Genomic DNA, 16,039 nt, shown 5'->3' on the forward strand with positions numbered 1-16,039 from the left:
ACTCAATTATAGTCATGTCGGGTATCAAATGATTCAGTATGACAAAATATACTCAATTATAGTCATGTCGGGTATCAAATGATTCAGTATGACAAAATATACTCAATTATAGTCATGTCGGGTATCAAATGATTCAGTATGACAAAATATACTCAATTATAGTCATGTTGGGTATCAAATGATTCAGTATTACAAAATATACTCAATTATAGTCATGTCGGGTATCAAATGATTCAGTATGACAAAATATACTCAATTATAGTCATGTCGGGTATCAAATGATTCAGTATGACAAAATATACTCAATTATAGTCATGTTGGGTATCAAATGATTCAGTATGACAAAATATACTCAATTATAGTCATGTCGGGTATCAAATGATTCAGTATGACAAAATATACTCAATTATAGTCATGTCGGGTATCAAATATTTCAGTGCCAAAATAATACTTTTGCAACCATATTTTATAAAAATAAAAATAATTTTGAGCTATTATCTTATTTTTGATGCTCTATAAAATTCTAATCTTTAAAATTTGAATAAAATTTTCTATTTTTTTGCCGCCATTTTTGAAAAATTATAAAAATAATTTTGAGCTCTTATTTCTTATTTTTGATGCTCTATACCTATGCAATTCTAAAAGTAAAAATTTTTACTTAAAATTTTTTACTTAGGCCGCCATTTTCTCTGTTCCCGATGAGATATCAAAATTTTAATGCATATTTCTTATGCTTGTTTTTGATACTTTATTCAAATCTATACTTTAAAAAAATTTTCTTAAAATTTTCTTTACTTTGGCCGCCATTTTTTCTATGTTCACGAAGAGATATCAAAATTTTGATGCTACTTTTCCATACATTATTGGTAGTCCTCTAACCGAATCTGAAGTCAGAATTTCAAAATTCGCAAAAAAATTGCTACAGACACACAGACTCAAAAAGCCATTATAGATTTCAGTAAACAAAACTTTTCAAGTTTTTTTTGAAAATTTTATATTATAAAATAAAATTTAAAACATATATATATATATATATGTATTTTAATAAATCTATTAATTTTTGTTTGTGTTTATGGCATCAATCATTCATTCAATTGTTCAAACAATTATATGATAAGTTAATTAAAATAAAGTTTATTGAAACTGAATAAGTGAGTGATTGCGTGGGTGAGAGAGTCTATAAGTTAATAAATTTTAATTATTGTATAAATAATTAAAAACACTAATCATATAATCTGTTACAGTTTTTTAAACTAATTAATTTTAATTATTTAAACAAATTAAACATTAAAATCATGTAGACATTTTATATTATTATATAAAACTATTACATACTATAACATAATTATTGATAACATAATTTTAATAATATTAATTTTTATTATTGAAAAAATTATAAATACTTTTTTAATAAACAATTCAAAAAAAAGTTTATAAAATTGGCAAAATTATCTAAATTACAAATATAGATTAAATTTTTTAAACATATAAAATAAATTTTTAAAAAAGTTGAAAACAATTAAAATATGCTATTAAATTGTAAATAAAGTGATAGAAAAAGTTATGCTATAGTTAAAATAAAAATTAAATAAAATAAAATAGGCTAATAGTTTAAGAGTCTAATTAATTAAATTTATAATTATTAAAAATATGTTTTGTATATTATATATAATTTAAAACTTATAGTTTAAAACCTAAAGTTATTTTATTGAATCTAATAATAATTTTAATAATAATTTAGTTTAATGTATAATTAAAAAATTATATTATAGTTAAAATAAATGATTTTTTATATAAATTTTGTTTAAACATCTGCATATATATTTTTTTAATTTACATATTTTATAAATTACTCAAATTTGAGTGTAATTTTATATAAAATAGTATTGTATTTATTTATTTTCATTTTTTAAAAATTATAATTAAAACAGTAGTAGTTATAATTAATTATTATATTTTAGTATATATTAGTTTAAATATATGCTAATATTTTACTCTTCGCCATATAAAGGTAGCGAAACGTTATTTATGAATGTTAGCCAAAATCTTTTTACACTCTCTTATTTGTATACATTTGATTTGCTTTTGGTGTGATTTTCATCAAATTTTGTTTATTTGTTCAAAAGTTATAGTCATTTAAATAAGTGGTGTCAGAGTTTTTTTGAACAGTCAAAATGATTTGAAAGCGAACCAGATTCGGGCCATCATTTATTATCAATGGATGAAGACTAAAGAGTTGGAAGTGATTGACCAGCGCATCAACACAGTATAAGGACATATTACTTTAAGTTTTAGTACAATCACCAAATTGATACGTGAATTCAAAAGGTGACAGTAGTCACTTGAAAACAACCCTATTGAGGAACGGCCTGTTTCGGAGAATACCCCGGAAAATGCAGCGATTGTCGAAGACATAATAAGAGCTGATCCAAGTATTACATACCACGAGTTGAAGTACAAATCAGGCATTCGGGGCAAAATACTTTGAAGAATATGTGCTGACCAATTAAAGGTACAGAAGCAATTTTGTGGTTTTGTACCCCATCTTCTAAGTGGAGAGCAAAAGGGGGATAGGTTGGAAAAATGTCAATAAGTTCTAAACCCCTAGAAGAAATTCAGAGATAATACCACCACTAAGATAGTAAAAGTTGATGAAGTGACTATGATTATTACGGGCCAATACTGTCACGGGAAGCAAAGATATTTGTGTCTGAAGATGAAGATGACTCGAAAAATAGAGTATTTTGAGTCGCTTGCGAAAACTGCCTGGGAGGAGGCGTTTGAAAGGTGGAGGAGGCGTATGACCAAGTGCATTCAGGCACAGGAGGATTACTTTAAATAAAATTAAATTTAGTTTTTATAAATTGTTTGTAGTATTTTAATCGCTATCTTTTTATGGATCGACCAGTATATTAAACTTAATAAAATTATATTATTAAAGTTTTTTATTGTATATAATTTAAAATAAAAATTAAAAATTTAATAATATGATTACAATTGATATTGTTTATGCTAATTATACTAAAATAACTTTAATAAATTAACAAACTAGATTTTTTTAAAAATATTAAAATGTTACAGCTTAGAAAATAATATGTTTGAAATAATAAAATAAAATATTTTTTTTGGTAAAAATATTATTGTAAAACCAAAAAATAGTTTAACCAATTAATTTAAAAGGTTTTATAATTATATAATTAAATAAATTTTATTTAGAAATATAATTAGAAAATTATAGTTCAAATAAATGATTTTTTTTAAATTAGAAAATTTTATTTTAAAAATCTGCTTACTAATAAAATATATAGTTTTTTTAAAAAAATTAAATTGTTATTAATTTATATTTATAAAAATTGTTGATATTTTTAATTTACAAATAATTTTTTTTAAACCTGGGTTTTACAATCTGGGCTCAAATTTGAGTGTAATTTTATTTTTCGGACCCATTGTAGTACCGATAGCCAGCTATACCTTATCTAACGGTACCAGTGATTGAATCCAATTATCGTAATAGAATCACAGAATCGTAATAATAATAATAATAATAATAATAATAATAATAATAATAATAATAATAATAATAATAATAATAATAATAATAATAATAATAATAATCAAACATTTAAAAAAAACAAAAAACAATTTAATATTATAAAAATTATAAACAAATTAAAATTAAATAAATATTATTAATATAACTATAGATTTATAATTTCAAGTTTGCAATATTAAAACTAATATTTTTTAAATGTTTAGTATAAATATTTGATTATCTTATTATTAAGTAATCAAAATATTATATAAATAGATTTTATTTATTATGAAAAAAATTTTTAAAAATATATATATATTATTTATTCTAGTATTTACTTTAATTTTTTGTTTTGTTTAATAATTATAATTAATAAACAATTCTTTTTATTATGATTAATAAAATATTATTACTGTTTAACAGTATTTAATGTATTTTCAAAAAAAACTGTAAACTTTTAAATAATCTAAATTTATCATAACTATGAGCTATTAAATACTGTATGCATATATAAATACAATTTGTATAAATTTGTATTACAAATAATACAGTAATAATGATGATATGTATTTAGGTTTCGCGTATCACCTAATCTATGCATAATTATTTAATGCAATAATATAATACTATCTGATATATTAAAAATTTTATTATTTATTTTATATTTTAACTATAATATTTATACACCTTATATATAAATAATTTACAATTTAAATTTATAATTACTATTTGTTAAAAATATTTATTTTTTTTAAAAAAGTCCTATAAATATTAAAAGCTAATTAAAAAAAATAAATTTGATAACTGTAACAACAAAATACTGACAAATTTTTATTGATTAAAATAATTACTAGTAGTTTTTAAATTTAGATTGACTTGAACAAATACTTAAATTACATTTTTTTATAAATTATAACAGTATATAATAATTAATAATTAAAAAAAACTTATAAAATTAAAACAACTAATATTTTTCTATAATCTGTATTAGGTACAATAATTATTTTAATTAAAAAATGTATTTTATAAAATTATTATCTAAATATTTAATTATAGTTTATATTGAATATTGTTATATTTTTAATGTTAATTAATAATATTAAATAAGTATTATAAGTTATAAATAATATATTTTTTAAAACTAATAAAATTAAACTGCCAACTTATCATAATTAATTTTCAATGTTACAATTTACAAATATATATATACACGTATAAAAATGTGTAAATACACATAAATTCATGTATAAAAATATATTTTTTAATAATAAAATAATAACAATAAGTTAAAAATTAATTAAAAAATTATTATAAGATGATATAAACGTTATGTAACATAAAATTAATATTTTTAAAAATTATCTAAAAAAACTTATGTCTTTAACATTTTTTATAAATATTAAAACATATAACAATTTTATAATTAATTTATAAATTACAAAAAATTACAAAACTAATTTATTTTTTTAGTTAATTTTTAGTCGGTTTTTATTTATTTTTTTTTTAATTTGTTATGCATTTATTTAATACACAAATAATTAACATTATGGTTGGTTTTACAATCTGGGCTCAAATTTGAGTGTAATTTTATTTTTCGGACCCATTGTAGTACCGATAGCCAGCTCTACCTTATCTAACGGTACCAGTGATTGGATCCGATATTTTCGTAATATTGCCGCCAATAATGCCTTAACGGTTTGCATTGCAAATCTAATAATAATAATAATAATCAAACATTTTTAAAAAAAAAACAAAAAACAATTTAATATTATAAAAATTATAAACAAATTCAAAAAAATATTATTAATATAACTATAGATTTATAATTTAATGTTTGCAAAATTAAAACTAATTTTTTTTTAAATGTTAAGTATAAATATTTGATTATATTAGATAATCTAAACAAGGTTATTTAGTTAAAGCAGACACACACTCAAAAAAAATCCTATTATAATCTGATTTATAAAACATAAAATTTCAAAAAATATTTATTTTTTTCAACTATTTTTACACACTTTTTTTATTAAGTTATCAAAATGTTATATAAATAGATTTTATTTATTATCAAAAAATATATATTATTTATCTTAGTATTGAGTTTAATTTTTTGTTTTATTTAATAACTAAATTATGATTAATAAACAATTATTTTTATTATGATTAGTAAAATATTTTTACTGTTAAAACAGTACAGTATTTACTGTATTTTCAACAACAAAAAAAACTGTAAACTTTTAAATAATCTAAATTTATCATAACTATAGACTTTTATATATAGTATACTTATATAAATACAATTTGTATAAAATTGTATTACAATTAATATAATGATGATATGTATTAAGTCAGTGCTTCCTTAATCTATGCTTAATTATTTAATGCAATAATATAATATTATCTGATATATTAAAATTTTTATTATTTAATTTAAATTTTAACTAATTTTTTTATTAGTTTATAATTACATGTTAGTAAATATACTTAAGCATAAACATACATACACACACACATACATACACACACACATACACACACATACACACACATACACACACATACACACACATACACACACATACACACACATACACACACATACACACACATACACACACATACACACACACATACACACACATACACACACATACACACACATACACACACATACACACACATACACACACATACACACACATACACACACATACACACACATACACACACATACACACACATACACACACATACACACACATACACACACATACACACACATACACACACATTCACACACATACACACACATATACACACATACACACACATACACACACATACACACACATACACACACATACACACACACATACACACACACACACACACACACACATACACACACATACACACACATACACACACACATACACACACATACACACACATATACACACATATACACACATACACACACATACACACACATACACACACATACACACACATATACACACATACACACACATACACACACATACACACACATACACACACACATACACACACATACACACACATACACACACATATACACACATACACACACATACACACACATACACACACATACACACACATACACACACATACACACACATACACACACATACACACAAATACACACACATACACACACATACACACACATACATGTAAATAGCATACATAAATACTATACAAACCTCTGTCCAATACAATTGCGCGGTCCGGCACTGAACGGCGTATAGGCAAACGCGTGTCTAGTGTTGGTATTATCAGCCGAAAACCTATCCGGATCATAGATTTCGGGATCCGGGAAATATTTGGGATCCCGGTGTAACTGATAGAACAATACCATACAATTGGTACCTTCGGGTATAGTATACTGTTTGATCTTCAACTCATCGGTTATCCGGCGGGCAATGAACAGCACCGGCGGATAAATACGTAGCGCCTCTTTGATACACTTTTCCAAGTATTTCATGTGTCTCAGGTCATCAAACTTTATATCCCGGTTCGGGTCGTCCGAGTAAATGCTATCCAATTCTTCGTGAATTTTAGCCTAAATTTTTTTAATATAAAATTTAAAAAAAAAATTATTTTCTAATAGAAAATTAAGCTTAGTTTCTAAAAAATTAACTATTTTTCTAAAAAAAATAAACAAATTTTTATAAACTAAACAAATTTTTAAAAAATAAGCTAAGTTATTTTTAAAAATAAAACTAAACTAATTTTTTAAAAACTAAATTTATTTTCTAAAAAAATTAAACTTATTTTCTCTTAAAAATTTAACTAATTTTCTTTAATAAAAAATTAAACTAATTTTCTCTTAAAAAATATAACTAATTTTCTTGAATAAAATTAAATCAATTTTCTAATATAATTATTAATGTTATTATTATTATATATCAATAATTGATAACATTGTGATAGTGTTGTGAGCACCTGTACGTCGGGATAGTGGCCAATCAGCTGCAATGCAAACTGTGTTGTAGCCGATGACGTGTCCTGACCGGCACTCATGAATGTGTCCACTTCGGCCCGTATATCCCGTTCGGTAAATTGGTCGGGATTTTTGATGTTTTGTGTCAATAGGTTGTCGAGAAATGCGAGAACACGTTTCGTACCGATCGATGTCATTGTGTCGTCAATATTATTATCGACACTACTATTACCCGATTTTAGTCGATCCATAATTTCAGATTTTTTACGTTTAATTACCTAAAAAATTAAATAAAAATTAAAAAAAATTAATTAGTATCATTAAAATTAATAATTAAATGTAAAACAATATTTATTTTATTTAAAAAATAATAATAATTCATTCAATAATAAACTGTAACAAATTATTTGTACAAATTTTATACAACATTTATATAAAACTAATAGTAAATATATTTAATAGTTTATTTAAAATGTAGTAAAATTTTTTAATATAATTTTTATATTTAATTATTTTTATATAATTTAAAATAATAAAAAAATTTAAAAATCAATTTGTTTACACACTATATAATATATAAATAGATTTTTTAAATTATTTTAAATTATATACTGTAGTATATATTAATAATTATTTTAAAACAATAAACTATTAATTAACATAAATCATAAATATCTTAACAAATCTGTAAAATTATGCACAAAATTAATAAATTTTTTAATTATTTTCTCATAATATATAATATTAAAAATCTAATAATAATCATTACTAAAATTTTTAAATTATATTTAATCTAGAAATTTTAGGCTTTTATTAATATTAACTAATAATAAAACTTATAGTTGATATTATAATATTAAATAATACATTAACTAAATAAACTGTAGCAAATTAATTATGCCAAATTTATAAAGTATTTAACTAATATTGAGTTTATAATTAATTGAAATAGGGGTATATTTAAATATTTATGTTAAAATTTTATTGTATATTTAAATTTATTAATATTATTATTAATAAATATTTTTTTTAAATATATTAATTACAAAAACAAAATAATATTGTTTTTATATTCTATATATAAATAAATTATTATTAAAAAAATTTTTTTTAATTATTTACCGAATCAGTAAAGTTATGCAAAAATTTAATAGTATTTCTCTGTTGATAACCGGTTGGAGTCAATTGAAACAATAGATTATTCCATAACCAGGGACTCAAAAATCTTGTGGTAAATAAGTCCAAAACTTTTCGTACGGCTTTCGAGTATTTAGATTCGGGATCTGTTTGGGCGTCAATACTGACACCCATTGCTGTCTCTAATTATTTTAGTTTAATTATTATTAGTAAATAATATAATTATTTTTTATTATTAAATAATATAATTATTTTTAGTAATTATTATAATATAATTATTTTTTAGTAAGTAAAATAATTATTTTAATAATAATAATAATAATAATAAATTCATACAATAGATTATATATCTATTGTATGAATTAATTATTAAATAAAGTTATTTATATAATTATTATCTATTATATAAAGTGTAAAAAAGTTATACTGTATTTGATTTTATATTTTTTTTTTAAAGTTTATGATTTATTTTTAAATAAATCAATCAATTGTAAGTCAATCAATTAGCTAGTTATAATTATATTATAAAATATATAAATATAAATTATTTTTAATTTATTACAAATATAACAGTTTATAATAACCAAAAAGTAATGTTATTATTATTATTATTAATAATACAATTTATTATTAACTATTTCAACAACAAAAACATACCGCATATAATATCGAGAGCACAGTTAGTAATCAATGGTCGTATATCATCGATAACAGCAGCAGCACCGGTATGTTTGGCCAGTTGGTCGTCAATGATATTCATCATAATCTGTTGTTGTTTGTTAATAATGGGTACAAAACTTTCCAATATTTTAAAATGAAACGCAGGGGTCAACAGTTTGCGATGATGGCGCCAACGGTCACCAGTACTATCAATATATATTAATATATATATTAAATGTGTGGGTTATTAGTTGGTTTAATAGGTTAGGTGTGTGGGTGTGTGTGTATGTGTAATAATAATTATTATTAAATATTAATTTGTAGTAAATATTAATTTTGTATTAAATATTAATTTTGTATTAAATATTAATTTGTATTAAATATTAATTTTCTATTAAATATTAATTTCTAATAAATATTAATTTGTATAAAATATTAATTTTGAATTAAATATTAATTTTGTTTTAAATATTAATTTTGTATTAAATATTACTTTGTATTAAATATTAATTTGTATTAAATATTAATTTTGTATTAAATATTACTTTGTATTAAATATTAATTTGTATTAAATATTAATTTTCTATTAAATATTTATTTGTTTTAAATATTAATTTGTATTAAATATTAATTTTCTATTAAATATTTATTTGTTTTAAATATTAATTTTCTATTAAATATTACTTTGTATTAAATATTAATTTGTATTAAATATTAATTTTCTATTAAATATTTATTTGTTTTAAATATTAATTTGTATTAAAAATTAATTTTCTATTAAATATTATTTTTTTCATAAATTAATATTCAAATTAAAAACGGTACCTGGTAAATAAACCGAGTCCTAGCCATGGTATTGCAAAATCATATTCAGGTGACTTATCAATGTTTGTATTGCTAGTCAATAGTATCTAGATAATTTTAAAAAAAAAAATATTATAATTTAATTAAAAACAATAAAACTAAATAATAATTTTTTAAAAAACTATTTATTTTATTATATATTTTTTTTAAATGATCTAATTATACTTTTATTAAATTAAATTAAAACTTTTATTAAAATTATACTAAACCTCAGCTAATTCGGCATCAAATATGATGACCACTGGCTGTGTTGGGCCAACCCATAGACGCATTATTCCCTCATTTTTTTGTTGAAATTTTTCAGTTATTCCCACAAATGTTTTGAAAATTTCTTTTAATATTTTTTCAAAAAAAAAGATAATAAATGTTATAAACAAGCTTTAATTATAGTTTTAAAAAATTAATTAAATATAATCATATATATAGCTAATCTAATAAAATTGTAGATATAGTATTTTTTTATATATATTTTTAAAAATTATTAATAATTATGTTTATTTTTATTGTAAAAATTTAATTGCTAATATAAAATATTAATTTATTTTTAAATATTTTACTTCATTAGTATAAACTAGTTGTAGTTTATAGTATACTTAAATATAAACTAATAATATATACATCTATTATTTTAGTTACAGTTTTAATTAATTATTTTTTTAAAAAAATATATTATTTTGTTTATATCTATACATAAAATTAAATATATTATATATAATTTATTACTTACGTTGAAACCAATCGGATTCGCCTTTATTTTGCCAAAAATAAAGTAAATGACCGGTTATGGCATTGGGAACGGGAGGTCCAGGTATGGCCTCAATATGTTTGACTATACGCCGGAAACGTCGATAAAATCTGGCAAACCATAAGGACAGTAGTATTGATAGTATGGCTATTATTGGTAGTGTCGGTGCCAATAGTAATGACCCCAATAATGACATAATTATTACTTAATTAAATAATAATAATTTAATAAAACTGTTTTATTTTAATTTTATTAATACATTAAATAATTATATATATGTTACTTATTTTCTAAACAAACATTACATTGAAATACTTTTTATTAAAACAAATGAGAAATTAAAATATTATTACTAACAAAAAATTTAATGTATTTTTAGTTTATTTTTTAAAAAAACAAATAAAAATATTATTAACTATAAAATCATTTACGCAAATTTATCTATTATTGTGGTTAAACTATTTAGTAATAAAAAAAATATTAAATATATTATTCATGTAAATATGTCCAAATATTTATAATAAAATGCGGTTTTTATTATAATATTATTTTTTTAAGTACACAATAAACTAATATATTATCTCAACAACAAAAAAATGACAAACATTTTGTTTTTAAATAAAAATTGTCAAAAAATTAATATTATAGTTATTATTAGATATGTTAAAAAAATTATTCAACTAATATAATGTTATAATTTTTTTTATATATCCTATAAAACATGTTTTTTCTATAAACAAATGTAATTTTAATATACAATAATTTTTTTTATAATACACAATAATATTTATTATGTTAAAACTAATTTCAATTAATATTAATTATAGATTTTTTATTTAGTAATTAACAAGTCATCAGTTATATTAATATTAAATACAATATAAGTCAATGATTTTAATTAAATCATTAATGTATTTTCAAAAATAAACAAATAGTTTATTAATTATTTTTAATAATAATTTTTTAACTGATTTTACTGTTCATGCATAGGGATAAAAAATATTTTTTTTTTGAAATAATTTATTTATATAAATGTAATATAAATGTAAATACTTAATAGTTTTAAAATTTTTTTAAATTGTATTTTCTAGTTTTATTAGTCTATAAATAATCTTATTATTATAATAATAATAATATCTTATTTTTCTAATAAAATGATAAATATCATATTGTTAATTAAAACTAAAAAAAATTATAAGTAATTTTTTCATATAAAAACTAATAATTTTTTATACTTAATAAGTTACAGTTTTTTTTAATTAGTACAGTGTATAACATATATTGTATAATAATGTTAATATGAAAAAATATAATTGAAATAAAATTGAATTAAAATATATATGCATATTAAACCCAATTAAATAATTTTAAAACAATTTAATATATTATTTTTAATAATTTACTTATAATAAAACAATTATATTATTACTAAACTAAACAGTAATAATAATAATAATGTTTTTTTCAATTAATTTTCAATTATATGTATTATTTTAAGTACATCATAAACTTAAATTTATAGATAAACAATTTTTTCAAAATAAATTTTAAATAAATAGCTTAGTTATCAAAAAAAATATATTATTATTTTATTTTAGATTTTTATTTATCGGATCATAGTTAAAACTTTAGTTAATATTATAGTTTAAATATTTATAATTTGCAATACAATATACAAGTATATATATTCAATTATATTTTTTTAAAATAATTATTATTTATATATTTATATTAGAATTATTATTAAAAATTAAAATAATTTCAAATTATAGTTTATAATTGTTTGTTCAAATAAATTGCTAAAATAACAACAATTATAATATAATAATTATCTAATTTTTTTTTTATAAAAATATATGTGTAATCGTCTTTTTAAATCAGTTTTAAATTTATAGTTAAAAGTATGCAATGAATTATTCAATCGTTTAATGCAAATACAGTAAAAACTGTTTACTTAAATAATTATTTAGTTTTATAAATATCCTTTTAATGCTATTTAAACTAAATGATTAATTTTAACTGATTTTTTTGGGGATTACACATATAATATAAAATTTATAATTAATTTTTTCATATATAAAAAATATTAATTTTTGATAGTTAATAAGTTACAGTTTATTTTTGGTGATATTTTTATTTTCTAGTTTTAATTATATAGATTTTTTTTAATTAATATTAGTACAGTGTATAACATAATTAAATAATGTTAACATAATTTATTTTTTAATAATTATAATTGATATTGATTTTTAATAATTATATTTGATATTTATTTTTATTTTTTAAAATTATAATTGATAGTTATTTTTATTTTTAAAAATTATAATTGATATTTATTTTTATTTTTAAAATTATAATTGATATTGATTTTTAATAATTATATTTGATATTTATTTTTATTTTTTAAAATTATAATTGATAGTTATTTTTATTTTTAAAAATTATAATTGATATATATTTTTATTTTTAAAATTATAATTGATATATATTTTTATTTTTAAAATTTCTCTCTCTCTCTCTCTCTCTCTCTCTCTCTCTCTCACTCACTCACTAACTCACTCACTCACTCACTCACTCTTCAATTAATCACTCACTCACTCACTCAGGTCTTATGATGTCTGAAATACAGTAAATCGGAAATCATTGATAAGAAAATCTAGAAATTTTCGCTGTTTTCCCGATTTTAGACTAATTGACAGATCGTATAGTTTACCGAAACCACAGGTGACCAACCAATTGGTACCGTAGTATTTGCCGTAACGGTTGTTCAGTTCATCTTTCAGATAGTCGGCAATACTGATAGCATTGCGAAACTGTGAGGACATTACGATTTCTTTGGCCAATTCAATCACCCGTTCCTCAAACAATAGGTCCACGTAATCACTTTTCTGGGTTAACTCGACAATGGGTTCCTGTTTGGCATTGTTTAGATAGTCGGTAAACTTTGTCTACAAAAAAAATAAACAAAACAAACAACATAATTATTAAAATTTTAGATTAAATATTTGAAAATTAAATAAATAAAAATTATATATCTAAAAATTTTTTTTATACTATTAAGTTTTTGAATTAATGTATTAATTATTATTATTATTATTATTATTATTATTATTATTATTATTATTATTATTATTATTATTATTATTATTATTATTATTATTATTATTATTATTATTATTATTATTATTATTATTATTATTATTATTATTATTATTATTATTATTATTATTATTATTATTATTATTATTATTATTATTATTATTATTATTATTAATAATAGTAGTAGTAGTAGTAGTAGTAGTAGTAGTAGTAGTAGTAGTAGTAGTAGTAGTAGTAGTAGTAGTAGTAGTAGTAGTAGTAGTAGTAGTAGTAGTAGTAGTAGTAGTAGTAGTAGTAGTAGTAGTAATAATAATAATAATAATAATAATAATAATAATAATAATAATAATAATAATAATAATAATAATAATAATAATAATAATAATAATAATAATAATAATAATAATAATAATAATAATAATAATAATAATAATAATAATAATAATAATAATAGTTATACTAACAATATTTAAGTCATTAATAATAAACTACTAATATAACTAAAATAATAATTAATTTTATTGTATATTATTATTATCAATACTTTAGTATATTGATACTTAAATTTCTAATAATAATAATAATTAGTTTTATTATTTTATTAATTATATTATTAATTAAAAGTAGTAGTTTTTAATTATGCTCATAATAAATTGTTTGTTAACTTAGTTGACTAAACAATTAAAAATCAAACATAAATATAATATTTAATTAATTAATAATCATATACTGTATGACCCAGGTAGGTAATACCCAATATTTTTTTTAAAAAAAATAACTAAGGTATACCCAGGTATATCCAATACAACACACTTACATGTATTTGATTGACCATGATAAATAGATCGCCAATTTTTAGGGCTAAATATTTACGATTTTTATCCACCCATGTCTGATAGTCATACAAACCATACTGTCCACAAGTAACCAAACAAATTGTACCCGTTTTCACCCGTATTTCTTGTTTCAAATAGTCGGCAATTTCGCCGAATGTGGCCAACTGTAACCGTACGGCCAGTAAGCTTAGTTCGCATACTGTCGACTCGAATCGTTGGTCAGGGCTACCGATGCTGCCGCCAATATCGTCGGTAGTGTCGTCACTGGTGGCCAATATGTCTACTTTGTTGGCCAGTTTTGCGCCGGCAATAACCCGTTTGCATGTACTCTACATAAACACACATGAATAGTATTTTTTTTTTTTGAAAGTTATATAAAATTTTATTAAAATATAGTATTTTTTGAAAGTTATATAAAATTTTATTAAAATATAGTATTTTTTGAAAGTTATATAAAAATATTTAAAACATAGTATTTTTTAAAGTTATATAAAACAGTATTTTAAAAGTTATATAAAACATAGTATTTTAAAAGTTATATAAAACATAGTATTTTTGAAAGTTATATAAAATTAATTAAAAAAAATAGTATTTTTTGAAAGTAATATATAATAATTAAAACATAGTATTTTTTGAAAAGTTATATAAAATTAATTATAAATTATTATAAATTATATATTTATATATATGTCTATTACCTTATCTGTATCACTGTTGTTGTCAACGACATCATCGATGTCTATATTATTATTATTATTATTATTATTATATAATTGATTATTAATTAATAACTCCAAGTGCTTAATACGTGACTCCAGGTCGACATTTTGTTGCCTGAGCTCATGTATTTGATTACCACTATCGGCTAACCGTCCTTTTAATGTCTTATTATTTTCTCTCAGATGATGTAGACTTTCATTAATTTCGCTCAAATAGTCCATTAAATTATTATTTTTATTTTTTTATGAAAAAAATATATGAAAAACAACAAAAAATTATTTAATTTTGAAAAAACTTAATTATATGTTATTTATTATTATTACTAATAAAACAATTATATAATTACTATTAATATTAGTGTATATTTTTATTGTTATTATTGTTATTACTAATTAACAGATATTATTGTAATTAAAAACTAATTATTATTATTATTAGCTATTTAGTACAAAATGTGTTTT

At 19.8% G+C, this 16,039-nt stretch overlaps 2 protein-coding genes across 2 annotated transcripts; both read right to left on the minus strand.

The window, feature by feature from the left end:
• Positions 1 to 6,767: 6,767 nt before the first annotated feature.
• On the minus strand, positions 6,768 to 10,499 carry LOC128954481 (cytochrome P450 4V2-like). The gene is made up of 6 exons (XM_054300063.1): positions 10,388 to 10,499; positions 10,140 to 10,225; positions 9,312 to 9,520; positions 8,640 to 8,836; positions 7,520 to 7,795; positions 6,768 to 7,136 (listed from the first exon to the last, which is right to left on the minus strand). Exons 1-6 carry the CDS (start codon positions 10,448 to 10,450, stop codon positions 6,768 to 6,770), a joined length of 1,200 nt encoding a protein of 399 aa, XP_054156038.1. The 5' UTR covers positions 10,451 to 10,499.
• A 2,950-nt stretch (positions 10,500 to 13,449) lies between these two features.
• Positions 13,450 to 15,799, minus strand: LOC128954363 (uncharacterized). The gene is made up of 4 exons (XM_054299937.1): positions 15,667 to 15,799; positions 15,557 to 15,597; positions 14,840 to 15,187; positions 13,450 to 13,871 (listed from the first exon to the last, which is right to left on the minus strand). Exons 1-4 carry the CDS (start codon positions 15,797 to 15,799, stop codon positions 13,533 to 13,535), a joined length of 861 nt encoding a protein of 286 aa, XP_054155912.1. The 3' UTR covers positions 13,450 to 13,532.
• Between the last annotated feature and the right edge of the window lie 240 nt (positions 15,800 to 16,039).

Source organism: Oppia nitens, unplaced genomic scaffold (genome assembly GCF_028296485.1).
Source record: "Oppia nitens isolate AA-2021 unplaced genomic scaffold, nextdenovo-longstitch-racon4-pilon3 scaffold27_pilon_pilon_pilon, whole genome shotgun sequence".
Lineage (NCBI taxonomy): Eukaryota > Metazoa > Arthropoda > Arachnida > Sarcoptiformes > Oppiidae > Oppia > Oppia nitens.